Below are 17,527 nucleotides of genomic sequence, written 5' to 3'. Positions count from 1 at the left end.
ATCTGGATCTATCTGCAATTCTATAATCGACGGGTTTTGGTTCGCCAATGGCTCTGCCCTGCCATGCTGCGGTTGCTAGTTGACCCTTGCGGCCGCGTCCACGTTGTTCAATTGCCGTCCCATGTGGAGCCTCGGGGGTTGCTCGATTGTGAATTTGTGGGACTCGGAAGAGCCACAATTGGGCTGGATCTGCTGCCCAGTGCTTGCCATCCACTGTTTCGAGTCTCGACTCCTCATCCGTCCCACAAGACGAAGACGGCAGCGATCCCCCATCTGGTGGGCTTCCACGGGGCTGTGTTTGGTGGTGGGGAGGCACCCGAATTGTCCGATTGAGCGTTGCATAGGTTCGCCCTGCTTGGGATATCGGTAGCCTCGAGCGCCTTTTCCCGAGTATGACGGGCAACCCCCCTTATCCATGTTCTGTCCAGTTTCGCAGCAATGATCAAGGCATCTGCGCGGCCTGCCCCTCTTTCCCCATCAATCCTCGAGTCAGTTTGAAGCGGACGAGTTCGGTGCGGACCCCGTCCGTTTCAAAGAGCGGAGCCGTACCATGTAGAAGTTAAACATGGCTTGTCTATGAAAGCACGCGTCCTGTATGTCCGCGGCCGTGCAGAAACGTCCATTTATCAAACGAGGCAGGAAAAGGGCTGTAGCTAGGCTGCTGCCGAGCGTCGTCTCCGCGATACTACGGTCTCGTTCCAACCCGTGGTTGTTGCCGTGTGGTTGGGCCGAAAGAGTCTCCAGGGGCCTCTTCATCTCCTGCCCCATCAGCTCCCGGTACCGAATATGAAGAGCTTCCCGGGCCTGGGAAATGGTGGTGGGTTAATATATCAACCCGCTCGGGTTGGCGCACAACTCCCCGCTCTCGCTCCCACCCGCCAGTCGTCCCGATACTGTCTTGTGCAGAGCTCGACGAAGAGAAACCGAAAGGCTCGCCAACCGGATTGGAGCAGCTGTTGGCAGCGAGCCTTATAACGCATAACATATGTACGGTATTGCAGATCTTTGCCTAGATTTGTCCGCGGGCAGTCCGTTTTGAGCGGACGGCTGTAACTCGTGCCACAGACTGGGAAGTTGGGCGTCTGTCGGGGTCAGTGAGGACTGTCCTTGAGAGTCTGCCGCCTTGCAAGTGGAAAACGACGGCGGGGCCACTCTGTGAGCTGTCATCCAGAGGGCCGCATGCAGGCCAGTTCTCTTCGAAGGTGGTTGCTTGGGCTGCCATTTCTGCAGGGACCATCATCTCGATGGATCGGGGTGTCGTTTCGCTGCAAGGGCCGGCCCATGGCCTCGCAGTTTCCTCCCCCACTGTACCCTCGACCATGTCCCCCTGTTGGATCTACTACATTGCTCTGCAGAAGGAAGCCCAGCCGGGCGGGTTTAGCCCTTTTTGGCTTGGGATGATACCCCTGGGCATGCAGGGGCTGCGGCTGACACGGTCAATTTCCCGCGATCCAACCAGCTTTGGGGTAAGCTTGCGGGTGGATGCACCAAGTCTGCTTTCCAGAAACGGGCTTCAATTCGTCAGAACGACATCTGGTTGAAGGTCAATCGAGATTCATCAAGGATCTCGGCGAGAGCGGGCAGGGGAGTAGAGAATGTGACGTGATTGCCGAATCTCGCGCCCGGCTGCCGGGGTCCTCTTTCGCTACCTGTTGGTGCCAATTGACTCGGCAAAGACGAACTATACTCGGTCCGTCACTGACGCGCCCACCAGTCCCAACTTTTGGGCACGCAGGATGTCCGGCGCGGACGTTCCGTGCCGTTGGTTAACGCACCACTGGACGCAACCGCCACGCCGTCTGTGCGCTTCGCGGGGGCATGCATTCGATGACCGCTGGTGGGAGATGAAGAATCTGGGCAATTGCTCTGGCCGTGCCTCATGGCGGCATGCGTGAAGCGGTAGATGCAAGAACTCCCTTGGTCCTGGTTCGTCTGTCCGTCCCGTTGCCGTCTCTCACAAATCCGGGTTTGTTGGTCGAGCGACTAGCGGTTGAATGTCGAATAGCCTGATGGCAAAGACGTTACCGAGCCGAAAGACCTGTGAAAGCATCGCACCACGGAAACCGCGTCTTGTGTGATGCGGCCCGGTTGCTTCTTGCCCTGGGCCCAACAACCGGGCAATCGCCGTAAAGCACTCGACACTAGCCGACGTCCTCTGCTTCCGTGGGGAGTTGTTCACGGCAGCAGCCGCCATTCGTCTTCGGCGCTCTCGGATCACAATTCCGAGCTCTCTCCCATGAGCCGGCTCTTGCCCGTTCTGAGGTCCCATGGTGTGAGGGATCACCCTTCGCCTCTGAGCTGCAGTCTCACGCCGTCAACAGACTTACCGCCTCGCGCTGTGACAACCCGCCCGTATTCACTCTCCAGCATGCTGAGAAATGGCGGAGTTGTGTCCACCGTCGAGGCCCGGCGTTCTGGGAGTGCCTTGGAGCTAGGACAAGGTCTTGAGGACTTTGGTTGTTTGCTGGGCCCCTGCAGAAGGCTTGCACGTCATTGGGAAGAGAGCCTTGCGACCCGCACGAGCACCGTACGATTGGCTGATACCTCCCGTGATTTTGAGACAGCTTACTTCGTTACCGTTCCGTCCCCTCAGCCCGCCGTCGATAGAGGCCGACGGAATCGCCTAACCAGGTGGAATAGAAAAACCCGGCTGCGTGAAATTCGCCTGTGCCTGTACTGCGTTATAGGCGAGCAAGCACCGGCACGAAATGACTGCAACCCATTGGTGAAATTAGGTATCGTGGACCCTGGCAGATAGCAAGAACTCGAGGCTGCGAGCGAAGTCAAGCGGTTTTCTCCGCTTTCCAGCCCAGAACCACCTGGCCGGGTTCTAGAGGTACCGTAAACGCCGCCTTGTTGAACCCGCAAGAATCTCGCAGATTGGAGGATATAGTGCAAAAGCTGAGAATGTGTTAGGCGCTGGTTCCCGAGACTCAGCGTCGTACAAGCCGATGCCCTTCTTGGCAGTAGCTCAGCACTGAGCAAACACGCAGCTTTTGTGTTAGATTCCAATGGGATCAACCGCTCGGTCCAGAAAAGGCGCCGCAGAAAAGAAGCGGTTCTTGCATGGTTAGTGGTCAATCAGCTTCGCTGGTTCGTCAGCCTGATCGGAAAATGGCGTCGAGAACCATCACAAACTCCCACCATCCTTTCCCGTCCCTCTCAGACACTCCAGCGGGTTGCGCGCAAAACTCTGCCCCTGTGAGTTTCTGCGGGCCTTCCCTGTACTGCGCCAGGGTGATCGATCCTGCGACGATCTCTTCAAGAAGACCGATCTGCCAGCCACGCTCGCAATTACCGCGTCTTACTGCTCCGCGGGTGGCAGCGAGACGGTCAACTTATGGGACCCAAGGGTCGTCTTGCCCTACGGAGCTCGACGTAACGGAGACTCGCAGGGACCCAGTGGTCGTTGTCGGAAGCCTCTTCCGCCGTCGCCGTTCCGTTGTGCCCTCTAGGCAATTTAACCGGGACTTTGGCATTGGTGTGTCGTCGAGAATTGTTAGACCCATGTCGACCTATCGAGAGGAATTCGCACACCGGCTACACTTGGTCTTGCGCGCCCCTCTAGGGTTGGTTCATGAGAGCAGGATAACTCTATTTCGACCTCTTCGGGGCGAGCGACCGAAGGATGGACGATTGCCCAAGTGGACCAGCTCCAAGGAAAGGAGGCTGACCGTCGGGCTTAATGTGGGACCACTCTCTCAAGACCTGCCAAAACCAGAAGAGGAAAACAAGAGGCAGCGCACGAAATTCGTGCAGGTAGTGATCCTTCAGTTCCTGCACTTACTCGTCTATGTGAAATCCGACGCGTCCTGCCCCGCGTGGACGAGAACTGCAGATAGAGTGTGGAGGCGGCAGCCACTCGAGGAACGATATCCTACCACATGTTCCCTCGGTTAACCAGATCGACTTAAGCAAGCTCATCCTGTGATGATCTAGGAGTCAGGCTGGCTTCCCTTCGGGGACGACGGGTCTTCCTCAGACCCAAGAACCTCGGGAACCCACTCATCATCCGACTGCTGGGTCGATCAGCCGTCCTGGGCAGACTTGAGCGTCGCGACCGTGTCGGGGAAAAGCACGTTGCCTACTCCGGTATCCTCTCCCGGAGACGTTTTATCACAGACAGACTAGGCCGAGCTACCTTATTTTCGCCACGCCCCGGCACGTGGGACTCTTGCCCAAGAAGAGCCGCCACGAGCGATCAGCATGTCTCGTTTTCTCTTTCGGCATGGGCATGACCGCCATTGCAACTGCAATGAATGTGCGGCAGTCAAAGACTTGCCGGCATGCGACAGCTGCACGTAGTCGACATTGCTGGCGAATCAAGCGGGGGGGGCTAAATTTATCGTAGGGTGGTGACCTCGGCTCCAAGACGGCGACTTGCCTATGCACGACCCTCGCGAGGGTTGTATTGACAGACCGGCCAGCACGCGACGCCATGTCTGGGACGCCTGCTGCGTACGACGCCTGGAAGCAACGTGGAATACCCAGCAATCCGTCACGGCCTAATTGACACACATTGACGGCTGTTGCTTGGTCTCGGTGCTGCGTCCCGCCGCAACGATGCAGCGGGGACCTAATATGCTCTGCTCGGCCGTCGTCCCCAACCTGATGAGACAACGGCCGTCATCATGCCGATCCCGCTGGCCGCAGAGCTTATCTGACTGTCTAGTTGTCTGGTTGTCTGGTTGGCTGGTTGTCTCGCTGTCTGCCTTTATGGCTGTCGCTGAATATTGCCCACCCGGTTTTCTTTCGCTTGATCAATCTCCCTCTTGTGCAAGCATCCCCCAGTCGACTAAGGCAGGCTGGTTCATTTAAACCGGACGCCGACGGCATTAAATGCGTGCTGCAGGTATTATATTGGTCCATTAGTGCAACCCTGGGATATTTTCCGGTCCGTCGCTCCTTGCTTTGCTGTGTAACGCCGCGGAGGCCAGTATGTTGGGGTTGTTCGCTGATCCTTTGTTATTTATTTTATTTTTTTTATCTTTATTTTTATTTGTTTATTCCCCTTCGTATTATGGATTCTGCGGCGAAAGCCCGTTTCCAGGATATCCCCTAGCCGTCCCGTGTCTTGACTTAACGTCCCGGGTTCCCGCTGAAGACCGCGTAAGACGTCGGGATGTGGTTGCACGAGATCGGAAGGTTAGTTTGCCTGGTGCCCACCACTGCCATCCGAGCTCTTAGACGGGCATCAGATTAATTCTCACGTGTGGTGGACGGAGCAGGTGCTGCCGTCAGCGTGAGGGCACCGTTTTACCGGCGCTGGGGCCAGGCAGTTACGGCGCCAAGCTTCTGGGTAGCGGACGGTCGGCGGGGTGCAGGTATCGAGACCCATGCAGGGAAGGAGAGCAAGCAGCGCACCCCACCCGTTGGCTCCACACCGTTTCCTTCGATTGCCCTACCCCTGCGGCAGGAACAGGGAGCAACGGAGATCCGTGGCTCCCTGGGCAGTTGGGGTACCTTTGGCACCATGCCGTTGGCCCAGGCGTTTGTGAAGCGTGCCCAGTTCCTACGGAACGCATTGCAGAGAGCAACAAGGATGCCGAGATCAATCGTTCTTGGGCAATATAATGGGACCCCGGGCCCGTCACTCTCCCCCGCAAACCCAGCGCTTCCCGGCCATTCCATTCCCTGAGGATAATAATCTTGTTCCGGGACAACGACTCGCCGTTCACTCCTAAGCATTGGTTTTGCATTGTTTTGCAATTGGACGCGCCCCACTGTCGACCTGGGACCGCCTCGCCGGCGGCTACTGACAAGCACACGCGCACTACGCGCACAACGCCACGGGCCGCATAATAGCATCGACGGCATATCCCAGGCAAGTGTCAGTGAGCCCAAGTGCGTGTTGACTCTTCCCCGGGGGACACCCACGCTCGACTGATCGACTCCCCCGGCTTATGCGGGTTGTGGATTTGGGACCGGCCGAGTTGTTGTAGTTGCAAGGACAGACGCAGGCCGCCCACCATGAATATGTGGGCGGTGTCAGGTATGCCCGTGTATCCGGTCGACCGGGGCACGCGGCGCAAGGGGGACAAAAAGACAAAGATGCTAGGGCTCGAGAGTCCCCCGGTAGGAGGAGAGATTGTGCCGCCCGCCGTCCAACCCGTCACGTCGTCTGATGACGCGCATCACTACCACGACACCGCCACCACCCACGTTGACGGGCTCCTGGATCCCGCCGTCGATGGCCCTCCCTCACCAGAGAGCATCCGCGCTCTAAGCAAGCAGATGAAGCGGGCATCAGCCCGGGACAAGCACCATAGCCACCAGACGAGCTCGTCCGGCTCGTCATCGCTGCGGTCCTTGACCTCGGCTGATCGGCCCTCGTGGGAGAACACGTTGGAAGGAAGGACCCTCTCGAGAAAGTCATCGGGCCGTTCGACGTCCAGCAGCATGCCTTCCCGGGAGCGACCTGACAGTGTGCAAATCTTTGGCAAGACCATCTTCAGCCGGAGAGGGAGGATGAGGCGCGAGAGCAGCGCCCAGAGCTCGTCGGCGAGCTCCATGTACTCGACCGATGCGACGGCCGATGCCTCAATCCCTCCTCCACCGACCTCGGTACCGAGTCGGGACTCGACGATTCCGGCTTTTTTCGGCCTTCGCCGGAGCACGAAACAGGACCAGGCTGGCGAGTCGCAGCGCAAGTTCAGTATTTCTGGGCCATACAACTTCCAGCATGTGACTCACACACAGAAAGACAATCTTCCGGACTTGCAACGGACCAACCGGACCGTTTTGGCTTCCGAGTTCTCGCAGCTCCGCGTCTCTCAAGCACCTGCCGCTAGGACGCTGAAGGGAATCAAAGCTGATGACTTGAACTTTGCCGATTTCTCGTCAGAATCGCTGCCTTTGGACCAAGAGGGTGGGGCAGTGGTTGGGCTTCCCGAGCCGCAGCAGAGGAACGCTTTCACTAGACCCCACTCCGTCCTGCAGAAGTCGCCGCGACGATTTCTCAGTCGTTCTCAATCCCAAGAACAACTAAGTAGGGGCATACCCCCGCCGCGCCCTCCAAGGTCGCCCGTGGAACAGTCTGCGACTCCGTGTCCTCCTATCCCGCCTCCGCGTATCTCGAGCCGCACGTCGGTTCGCCACGAGCGCTTTGACTCGGTGGACCGGCCACAGACCAGTATCGGCTGCCGTTACACCCAGCCCTTTCCCATGCTCTCCGATCCCGGCAGCCCCCCTGCGACATCATACGGCTATGTGCCGGGACTGGAAATGGACGTCATTCCTGAACACACGTATACCCGTATCATGAGCCCGCCAGCAGACGACGCCAACTGGCCTCTGCCCTGCCCGAGCAGCGCCACATCCGAGTGTACGCTCCCCAACGTCCCCGAGGAGGATGAAAGCGCCTTTGTCTTTAAAAAGTCTCGAGCAAGTATTGCCAGCAATTCGTCCCTTCGTGGCAGCCAGTCCGTCCCGATGTTGAGGGCATTCTCCAGCCGCAAGAATGACGAAGCGGCCGGTCTGTCTAGTGATGGCTCGGATGCCCAATCTCGCTTTGACTTGTATGCTGCGCAGCGGGCGCTCGAGGATGCTCTGTTCGAGGCTAACCAGGTTGAGTCACTGCCTCGGGAGAGCTGGGAGGACGACATCGACTACTGCTATGAGCACGCTGCAGAGGCGGATTGCGATTATGAGTGGGACCGTCCGTCCATCGAGACGAGTCGGGATGGCGACAGCGCGACGCCTGTTGACGACCAAGGGCGGATTGACTCGTGTGCGCCTTCGCCTGCCATGCTGACGCCGGGCGGGTTTGACGTGCCAGCTCTTAGCCCAGTCAGCCAACTATCGTCAGCGACCCCGCAGGAGGCGATCACGCCGACCGTGGTGAGCAACCAGAAGGCATCCAACTTCTCTTTGCCAAGGATCGATTCGAAGCCCTTGCTCCACGCCCGCAAGCCATCCGATGCATCCAGCTTCAAGGAGTCCCATGGCTTTACGTTGTCGCCGTCGCTCTTGATTCCCATGGATTACCAACAGCAAATGATGGCCTGCGAGGCAGAAAGGGAGGAAACTTCCGAGTTCCCCTTTCGCCAGTTTGACGAGCCTACTCTGAGCATGGATCCCTCGGCGCTTCTCCTTCGGTACCGCACTAGCGCCTCGACGACCGGTACAATCGAGAGCACCAGCTCAGCATTCGAGAAGCACATCTCGACCGCCTCCACATCGACCGACTTCACGCGATTGACCCCGAGTACTACATCGCTCGACATTGACCAATATTTCCCAAAACCCGAGCCGCTGCAGCGTTTCCCTTCGTTCGAATCCAACGGACGAACCGAGAACAAGGGCGCCATGCCGACACTCCCCGAGTCAGAGGAGGTGTCCGCTCCGTCTACCCGCCGTCGCGTGTTCAGAAGCCGCGGCAGCGAGTCTAATCTGGGCCGGCTTGCCATGGACGAGCCCTGGCCTGGGAAGGCCAAGATGTCTATCCAGGCTAGGCGCGGACGCGCGAGGACAACAAGCCTCAGCACGCCGCCACCGCCAAATCAATACGCTCTTTTTCCTTCGGTGCAGCTGACCGGCAACCGGATCTAAACGACCCAGTCCTCCATTCTCTGCACAACGTATATATACCAGTAACTTGCTGGGTACCCAACTGGGGAGAACGAGTTATCGTCTCCGAATAAACATCAGAGACTTGATGCCATACAAGCTCTGCCCCTGAACTGTCTTTTTTGTCAAATTAACCCTGTTGTTGTCACAATAAGCATCTACTAGGCCGGGCGGGGATCAATCTATAGACTTGGGTTTTGGCGGCGCAAAAAAAAACCAACGAAAAAGTAACCATCATTTTCAAGGAGCGAACTGGGATATTTTCATTCTTATTTTCACCCTTGTTTTGTCCTTTCGCTTGGAGGCTTGTGGGTATTTCTGTCTTTTTTTGTTCGCGTTATCACCACTGGTACGACACATGCGTCGGATGGATCCGATTGTACGGGGTAGGACAACCCACTGTTCGATATTTCCTTATTTTTTTTCCCCCTCATTTCTGTTTCGCACCACTGTTGCACTTCATCATCATCATCACCGTTATCGTTCATCCCCTGCAAAGCTCAAGATACAAAAGCGGCGCCTTGGCAACTGTCCCAGGAGGAAGAGGAATGAAGAGGAATGAGATGGGAGTGGGTGAAGGATGGAAAGAAGGTGGGAAACAGCAAAGAAAAATCGCGAGTTCGCGAAGAATATCAACTACGGATAGCCCCCCTTCTCCCCCAGTGTCTGTGCTGGATCGGATTGGATGCAGGGTGGCGGACTGGCTTACTGGTCAAGCTCCGCTTTGCCAACTCATCTCGTTCCTCTATCCAATCGACCACCAAGGACTGGGGAAAGCGCAAGCCTGGCGCGGGGATTTCATTGCACGGATTGTTTCTTTTTATTTATTTCGGAATGACGAGATGACGGACATGAAAAAAAAAAACATGACATTTTGGGAAATGATGGGGTAAAAGAGAAAATAAAATCAGATTAACAATAATCTGGGAATACCACAGAAAAGGAATGGGCGGGTTGGTGGGTTAGATAGAAACGGAAATGGGATGGGGCCGGCAAGAGGCTGTCGCTGGTTTATCTGCTTTGCTTTTCCCCTTCCCTCCCTCGCACACACTCTCTCTACACCTCTCTCTCTCTTTTTATTTCCTTCCATTCTTTTTTTTTTTTTTTTTTTTTTTTTTTTTTTTTTTTTTCGCTGTCATTCTCTCATCCGGTTTCAATTTTCAACCTGCGAACCTCTATGCGAGTAGGACGCGCCAAAAAGGACAGTGAAGTGCTATAATCTTCTCAGTACGGTCACCACCGCACGATTTCTAGCTAATGCAACTCGAGATATATACTCTGAACTTGGACGAGTTTGTGTGTATGTACCTACCACTATCTATATGTAGCATCTGACAAGTTTACCTACATTTCTTCTATCTTGCCCGCTCAACGTGAGACATCCACCTTCCCGTGTTTCAACTCCTTAGGATGAGCAATTAAAGATTGTTTTCCAAGATCCGTGTGCTCCGCCAGAACCAAGATACGTGTACATGCTGCAGCGTACAATGCCCACCTTCGTGATTGGTCCGGGGCGCCAGGCCCAGACGTCATCCAGACATCATCGCCTGCCATCGCAATTTTGTTTCTTTTCCAAGACGGTGGGTTTTGAGGCTCTGCCGCTAGCGCAGAGTTGCGGAGCCAGCGCGGGATGGTGCCTTGGTATTTGTGGAGTGGCGGGTTAACGTCAGGAGATCACCAGCCCTGCCGTCCCTTGTTGTTGGGCGATGTCACGTGGTGGCGGTATTTATTGTTGTCGTACAGCCCCCTTTTCTCTCGAACCGGATTATGTACCTTATCACCCATCTGGGGTGCACTCAGTGAGGAGATCGCCGGATTTTCTGGTGTAATACCGGCTCTCTCATCATATGGGCAGATTTGGAGCGGGACGTGTTGTCGAAGATGTGGACCGAACGGGGCGAAGTCAGGTTTCGGTGACAGCCGAAGTCGGATACGCTGAAGTGTCGAGCTGCATCGTCGGTCTGAGGGTTGGCTGGGTCGTCCGCGCACGTTCTTGTGGATACGCTGCTGCCACGGTAACGTGGAATACCATTTTTGCTGCTCAAGGTCTAATACCAGCGGATTTCGTGGTGGGAACAGAGAATAGGCAAATTGTGACAACAGATCATCACATCCTTATTCCCTCTAAAACGCCGCACCTGTATAAGCCCGGCCCGAGAGTGTCCCCCGTGTTTAAGGCATTCCCCAGAGTGTATTAGTTGGGTAGTATCGAGCCGCTGTGAACTTGAGGCGCCGAGGGGATGCGCTCGTCGTCAGGCCACCTGCTGTAACGCCGCCACTTCAAGCCCTAGGACGTGTGTATACGCGTTGCGAGGATGGAAGACGTATAGGAACAGTTATGAGTGTTTCATCCATTCCAGTATTGTCCCAGCACGCTTGCCTTTTGCGTCGATTGACCGTTTCGGACGGCCCGCCGATGGATCGCATTGCCAACGGCCTCGGTGTCTAATCGCGACGTCTTGCAAGAGGTATAGTAGGTCTATCGTTATGGCAGGGTAATAGTTATGTCTGTCCGGTGCTTAACATTCCAGGGAAGTCCAGGATCGGTCAATTGAACCACAATGCAAGGGACTACCCAGAGCTTCGAAAGCGATATCGCGAGGGACGGCAAGATCCATCGCCTGGGAAACGAAAGAGGGTTGCGGGACTCGGAAAAGAGACGTACAGCAACACGGCCATCGGGGTTATGTTTGTTCCTCTGGGGGAGTTGTTGCGGATCGGAAAAAGGGAGGGCGTCGAGCAGAGGAGGGAATGGCTGTCGCGGATGGTTCTGGGTTCGCCATCTAATAAAACCGGAAATCTTGAAACTAGATAAAGATATCGGTGGCCGCGACATACCTACTCACTTGACGAAGATGCTTGAGCCGTGTACGGGCCCGGTGCCTAAGGAGATGGAACGTCCAGTATAACACTCGCTCAGCTCGAGGTCAAAAGGAGAGGGAAGGTCAAACAGATACAAAATGTTTGATGCAATAGGCCGAACCGCAGATTCCCGATTGTACCCGGGGCCTTGAAGAGGAAGAGGGGACTCTTGGGGAGTGCCGAGAGGGAAGTCTCGGCTGATGGGCGAGGGTCCCAGCACGAGCTGTGGCCCAGCAAAATCAGGGGGGAAGCGGAAACTACTACTAATTTCTCGATGGAGCTTGGGATATTATACTTTTTGTCAATGGTCTCCACGGCTCGTATTTGCAAGGTCTTTGCTGAGATGGCGCCCACATGCGGCTGAAGGTCAGCCATATTTCTAGAACGATGGTGACCGAAGAGGGAATGACCAATGCGCTTAAGAAGTAAACAGTGTGCACAGTTGGTACTCAAGAGAGCAGATCCCCAAGCACGACCTCAACGGACACTCCAAGACAGAGTTACAAGAAATGGAGTCACTTCCAGGCCACGATTCCCCGCCACCGACAGAAACCTTGCCTTTCCGCCATTGCACGTTCGGTTCAAGTAGCACCTTCTTGATCATGCCACTGTGGCAACCCCAAATCAGGAGGTCTCCTCGTCTTTCATTGTTGAATGTGCGGGTCTCGAGGTTTAATCTTTCCATTTCCGCCTCTGCAACCTCTCTTGCAACGCCGCGTCCCTCCGCAGCTTAGATCCCTGGATCCCCATCACGCACACTTTTCTCGGTTTTCCCTTCCAAATGGCTCTGTCAAGAAGGCCATGCACCTTTCCGGCCACAACCCCCTAGGTTTAAACAACACGTTGTCATCAACCCCGCGACTTGGGTGTTCTGATTGGATCGGATGCCGCCTTCGCTGCACTCCCACATCAGTGTGCTTTTCGAGGTCACTAACCGGCAGGCGTCTGGATTTCACGCATGCCATTCGCCCCCTTTCCGATTCACCGCGGTCTCTCGGGATTGGGATGTGCAGGGGGTCTATGCCGGCATTACTTGCGCAGTGTGGTAGACCAGTAGTAGACGCTGGAGGTGAGAGGGTGGTCCCACGTCAAGGCATATTATGGTTGGCTACCGGTGTTGCCATTACCGCTTGGCTGTCTTGGGCAAAAAGGTGCTCATTCCAGCGCTCGACGGGATAATGAAGAAGTCTTGTGCTCGCCTCGGAAACTAAACTCTGGGCTGCCAGCTACGCAGCTCTCCATCTATCGAGTAGAGGACTCTGGGAGGTACGGTGACTTCTAGAATGAATGCTCGGAGGGACGAAATAGGGGAATCCTGAGGCGTATTTGGGTAAATACTATGCATAGCAAGAACCCGATCATGACAATCTGCATCCGACTGGACCTCCCGTGGCATAGCAGAAAAGCGGCGGACTTTGACCTGAAGCGGGCCAATGCTGGGGGGGGTTCTGGGATGGCGTTCCGGGTTTGAGCGGAAGCTAGCTCCAGGAAGCTAGTTCCGCTGCGGCGGCGTCGGCGGTAGTGTTGTTGTTGACACCTTCGATCTTGAGTCGGAGCCGATTCAAATCCGTGTTACTAGAGGTATGAACCGGCAAGCGGAGGATTGACTCATGCCGTGTGAAATCATAGAGAAGCATGTAGGCGGAGAAGGTTGCAGAATGGTCCTTATTTGGCCCGCGCTAAAGGTTCAGGGGCAATTGGGCTCCGAAATGGGAGCGTCATTCGCCGCCAGGTCGCCAACCATGGGGGGACGTGGCGCAAGAATCTATTGCCTCGCTCCTGGGCCTATGGGACCCTCAGCTGCCACCTCCAAAACAGGCCCTATTAAGGTACCTTAGGTCTCTAGTGCAGGTATGACACACAAGGGCCCCGCTGCCAGCGAATGCCGCAGTGCCCATCACTGATCGGACGGCGCGGCATGCGCTGCGGTACAGAATATATAGCGCCGCCCGTTCCTCTAAGAATCGAGGAAAGAACCGCGGCCGAGCGTCTCATGCCTCGGCTGCAAACAAGTAGCACAGTCCTCGCCTACGCGGGACCCCGGTCGGCATACGACGGATACACGGCAACGTTGCAGCCTTATTCGCCGCCTAATAAGCTCCTTTGAAGCATAGGAACATCCTGCGGTTTGGGTCGGCATCCAGTTGGGCTTAGCACACAGGGTCGGCAGACTGTGGGGAGACTTGTGCGGACTCGGCACTCTGTCCTCGCCGAATCTCGTGAAGACCGCGCCAGGACCGCGCCTGGATCGTGCGGGATCTCGGCCTTCGCACGCGGCCGAGCCGGGAGCGGCTGTAGGTCTTCGCCAGCCTGCAACCCAACGGTTCTCTACGCCACCACTATTGGGTTCGCAGGATTCGCAGGTCAGAGTCCCAGTTTCGCAAAACTGCGCCCATAGCTGAAGCGAGTGGCACCTGGCCAGCGATACCGGACTGCCGTCACGAGGCATCTTGTCTTAGAAGCCAGCAAGTCGGCGAACGCCAATATTTGCTGCTGGTATCAGATCAAACCGAGTCACTCCGGGGGGTATATAGCCGTCTCTGACGGGTGAACCCGGCAACATGTCGACTTCCAGGGAGACCCATAACAACAACAAAGGCAAGGATCCTCGGACCGCCGAAAGACAAAACCCACCTATACGACGAAACCCGGGACTTCCGCAACAGGGAAACAAGATGCTCCTTTTCGACTACGTCGTAGGAGAATCCGAGGTATGTGAATCTCGATTATCCTGCTTCAGGAGGCAACACCTGCTTCATCGCAGGATGACGCAGCACTCTTCAGCCATCCCATAACATGCAAACTGGAAACAGATTCTGGCGCAACCTGTTCTTCCAGGGATTGTGTCGGCCATGCCGACGGAGGCATCACTCTTCCTATCCTGGGGGCTCAGGAAAGGTGAACAACCGAAGCGGAAGGCTCTTCCCCAGACCAACTAGGGAATGATTCCGCAATCTTGACACCAATTTCATGGCGTGGAATCGAAACCGGCGGGCATTAGAAACACCAAGTCATCCCAGCTGAGGGCACGAGTGTGCGTGGTCCGGGAGCCGGGCTCGTTGGCTATAAAAAAGTATGGAAAACAGGGAAAGTGGATTGGGTTCTGAGATCCATGAAATGAAGCGGCAGAGGGGCCGATGGATTGGTTTTTAGACTGCTTCAGTTTTGTTCCCGAGAAGCATGCACATATCGGCTGACTTTTGGGTGGTAGCGCCTGGTGGCCGCCGGAGGACCATCCGGATTCGGTCCCGGTGATCTGGACCGGCCGTATCAGCCCACTTTATCCGCAAATCGTTCGTTAGCCGGACACTCGGACCTTTCGTACCCCGCCGATGTCCTCCCGGCTCCTGACCAACCAGCTTTCTCGGCAACACCATATCCAGCATTGCACGATCCCGCCAGCCCACTCGATGCCTTGGCCGTGAGCTGGCGCCCGGTTGCAACAAGCAGCACACTATACAGCAGCACTAGCTCGCCGGCTGTATCAGCACACCCGAGTGCGGGGCTCTTTGAGCATGCATCGCAGCTGAACGCGCCGGACTCGTACACGGGCGATTACATCGCGCCCGTAGCTCTGCAGGATGCTTCGCAGCAAGGCGTTGACATGTACCGCTGGCTAGAGGCTGGTGACGGCCGCATGGACCTTAGCACTGCAGACCCCGGTTCTCTGAGCTCACCGTCCCTCCCAAGCTACGAGATGCTAGCCGAGACGCCAGAAGACGGCATTTCCGACTCGGAGGCGGCCGTGTACAGAGGATCCGAGGGCATTGAGAGCTGGCAACAGCAGCAGCAGCAGCAGGAGTCCAGCCAGGACGCCGAGATCGCGGCCGCCCGCCACAAACGCGCCAAAACGTCGTCAGACCGAGACATAGCGTCGGCATCCGCCGTGCCGCAGGCGGGGCCCAAGACCGCGAAGGCCGGCGGCGGCAGGGCCAAGCTCCGCAGCGCGTCCCGCGCTTCCCGGAACGTCCAGTACCGGCCCGAAGAGACGCCCCAGGAGCGCAAGTCGCGCAACTCGCACAACCTAGTGGAGAAGCAGTACCGCAACCGGCTGAACATGCAGTTCGAGGTGCTCATGAACACGCTCCCCGAAGCGATGCGCTCGCCGCCCGGCGCTGCCCCGAGCCTGTCGGGGGGCGGTGACTCGGACGGCGGCGCGGGCGCGGGCGCTGGCTCGGGCGCTGGCTCGGGCCCGCAGCAGGCGCTCGACCTGGGCGAGCGGCGGCTGAGTAAGGCGCAGGTGCTGGATATGTCGGCGCGGTATATCCGGTTGCTGGAGAGGGAGAGGGATAAGCTGGAGTGTGAGCGGGAGGGACTGTTGGCGGATATGCAGAAGATGAGGGAGACATTTCTCAAATATGGGGCGGATGGGGTTAGAGGCCCAGGTCCAGGGAGTGGACGGGGCCCGGGGGGTGCAATTGGATGAAAAGGGGCTGGTGAGAAGGCGAGTTGGATAAGACAGGAGGTCACGGCCGGGCCCTTTTTCTTTTTCTTTTTCTTTTTCTTTTTCTTTTTCTTTTTCTTTTTCTTTTTCTTTTTCTTTCTCTCTCTCTTTCTTTATCTCCAGATTCTAAAACCTCCGTTCTATCTAACGTGACTGGCTTTGCCGTGCCCACGGCTCTGCTTATATTCGTAGAAGGCGGAAAGGACACCCTTATGAAGGAGGGTAGGGCGCTTGCATTAAGGAGAACTGGCTGGCCTAATGGTTTGACGCTCACCTCACAGCTAACTGATGAGACATGGCATGATGATTATATACCCAAATACACACACATGGCGGATAATAAAAATCACCGACCAAGAACGTTTTGACATTCATCCTTCAACAGCCAAATACATCCCCTCAGAGGTCTTCCGACCTGCTACACTGCGACATCTCTCAATGCGGACTTTGTAATCCATTAGTTGCAGAAAGGCCGCGACCAACAGACAGCCGAGGTATCTAAGCCAAACCATACGCCGCTCAAAACCCTAGCAGATCCCGGTATATAACCGCTTCCAGATACAATGCAGCCATGTCGAGCTTGCACCCAAAACGCCTTTGACTCCCCAGAAACGCCCTAACTGCTGTCTGCGCAAGCGCCGAGGTGTGTATAGCGTGTACCCAGAGCCGCGCGGACGAGAAGCGAGGCCGTGGTGTTTTCTCCCCCTTCTCCCCTCTTCCCCAGCCCAGAGCAACCCCCCGAGCCCCCCTTCCGATTCAAAACACCAATAAGCCCCGCCCTCCAAGTCCCTGGGTGATGGAGCAAGCCAAACATCACCAGAAAAATAATAAACGATGATTATAAGCGGCAAAGGAAAACCGCGAGTTCGCATCCGGCACCCCCGCCGCCCTGCCTGCCTGCTATACCCACCCGGCCCCGCCCCAGACGCCGCGTATCCTCCTGGCGAGCTGAATGTCCTTTTGCATGATGGTGACGCGCTTGGCGTGGATGGCACATAGGTTGGTGTCCTCGAACAGGTGCACCAGGAAGGCCTCGGCCGACTCCTGCAGCGCCAGGATGGCCTGCGACTGCCAGCGGAGCTCCTCGCCCGAGGGCCGGCAATCGAGGGCGATCTCGCGGACCTGCGTGTGATTTGAGGGTCCCCGGTCAGACTATCTGCATATTCCCCCGCACTCCTGTGTATTGGGGTGGTTGTGGGGGAGAGGGGGACAGAGAACGTACTAGGCGGGCAAAGGGTAGCTTGGACATTAATAGGTCTGTGTTGGACTGGTAGCGGCGGATCTCTTTAAGCGCGAGGGTCCCTGGGCGGTAGCGGCGCCTCTTGCCTTGAGGGATTGGGTCGCCGGCTGTAATTGGGGAGGGGTGTCAGTAAAGGGGGCTGATTCGGTTGGAGGCGCTTTGGGACATACGCTGTACATCGCTCGCTCGCGGTCTCCTTGGCACTTGTAGCTGTGCTTGCCCTTGCCCCCGCACTGGTGCCGCCGTCGATGGTCGTCCTTGTGCTCGTGCTCGTGCTTGTGCTGGTGATGATGATGCTATTGCGCCGGATGGTCTGGCTATGGCTCTTTTCGGCGGCATTGTTGCGATTGGCTTTGTTGGGATGGCGGACGTTTGCTGTTGTATGTAGCTATGCGACGACAATGGACGAACGT

General features: G+C 56.5%; 3 protein-coding genes across 3 annotated transcripts; 2 read left to right on the top strand and 1 right to left on the bottom strand.

The window, feature by feature from the left end:
- Positions 1-5,970: 5,970 nt before the first annotated feature.
- MFIFM68171_10767 (CRIB domain-containing protein) lies at positions 5,971-8,550 on the top strand (the record flags this gene model as incomplete). The annotated part of the gene is made up of 1 exon (XM_071066186.1): positions 5,971-8,550. The coding sequence occupies one exon, from the start codon at positions 5,971-5,973 to the stop codon at positions 8,548-8,550; it is 2,580 nt and encodes an 859-aa protein (XP_070922287.1).
- A 5,555-nt stretch (positions 8,551-14,105) lies between these two features.
- MFIFM68171_10766 (uncharacterized protein) lies at positions 14,106-15,856 on the top strand (the record flags this gene model as incomplete). Its single annotated transcript, XM_071066185.1, has 2 exons — positions 14,106-14,141; positions 14,642-15,856. The coding sequence occupies 2 exons, from the start codon at positions 14,106-14,108 to the stop codon at positions 15,854-15,856; spliced, it is 1,251 nt and encodes a 416-aa protein (XP_070922286.1).
- Positions 15,857-16,774: 918 nt separating this feature from the next.
- On the bottom strand, positions 16,775-17,453 carry CSE4 (centromeric DNA-binding histone H3-like protein cse4; the record flags this gene model as incomplete). The annotated part of the gene is made up of 3 exons (XM_071066184.1): positions 16,775-16,996; positions 17,097-17,221; positions 17,285-17,453. The coding sequence occupies 3 exons, from the start codon at positions 17,451-17,453 to the stop codon at positions 16,775-16,777; spliced, it is 516 nt and encodes a 171-aa protein (XP_070922285.1).
- Positions 17,454-17,527: the final 74 nt, after the last annotated feature.

Source organism: Madurella fahalii, assembly GCF_045866475.1.
Source record: "Madurella fahalii IFM 68171 DNA, scaffold_6, whole genome shotgun sequence".
Taxonomy (NCBI): Eukaryota; Fungi; Ascomycota; class Sordariomycetes; order Sordariales; genus Madurella; species Madurella fahalii.
This window is presented reverse-complemented; position numbering and strand designations above follow the sequence as displayed.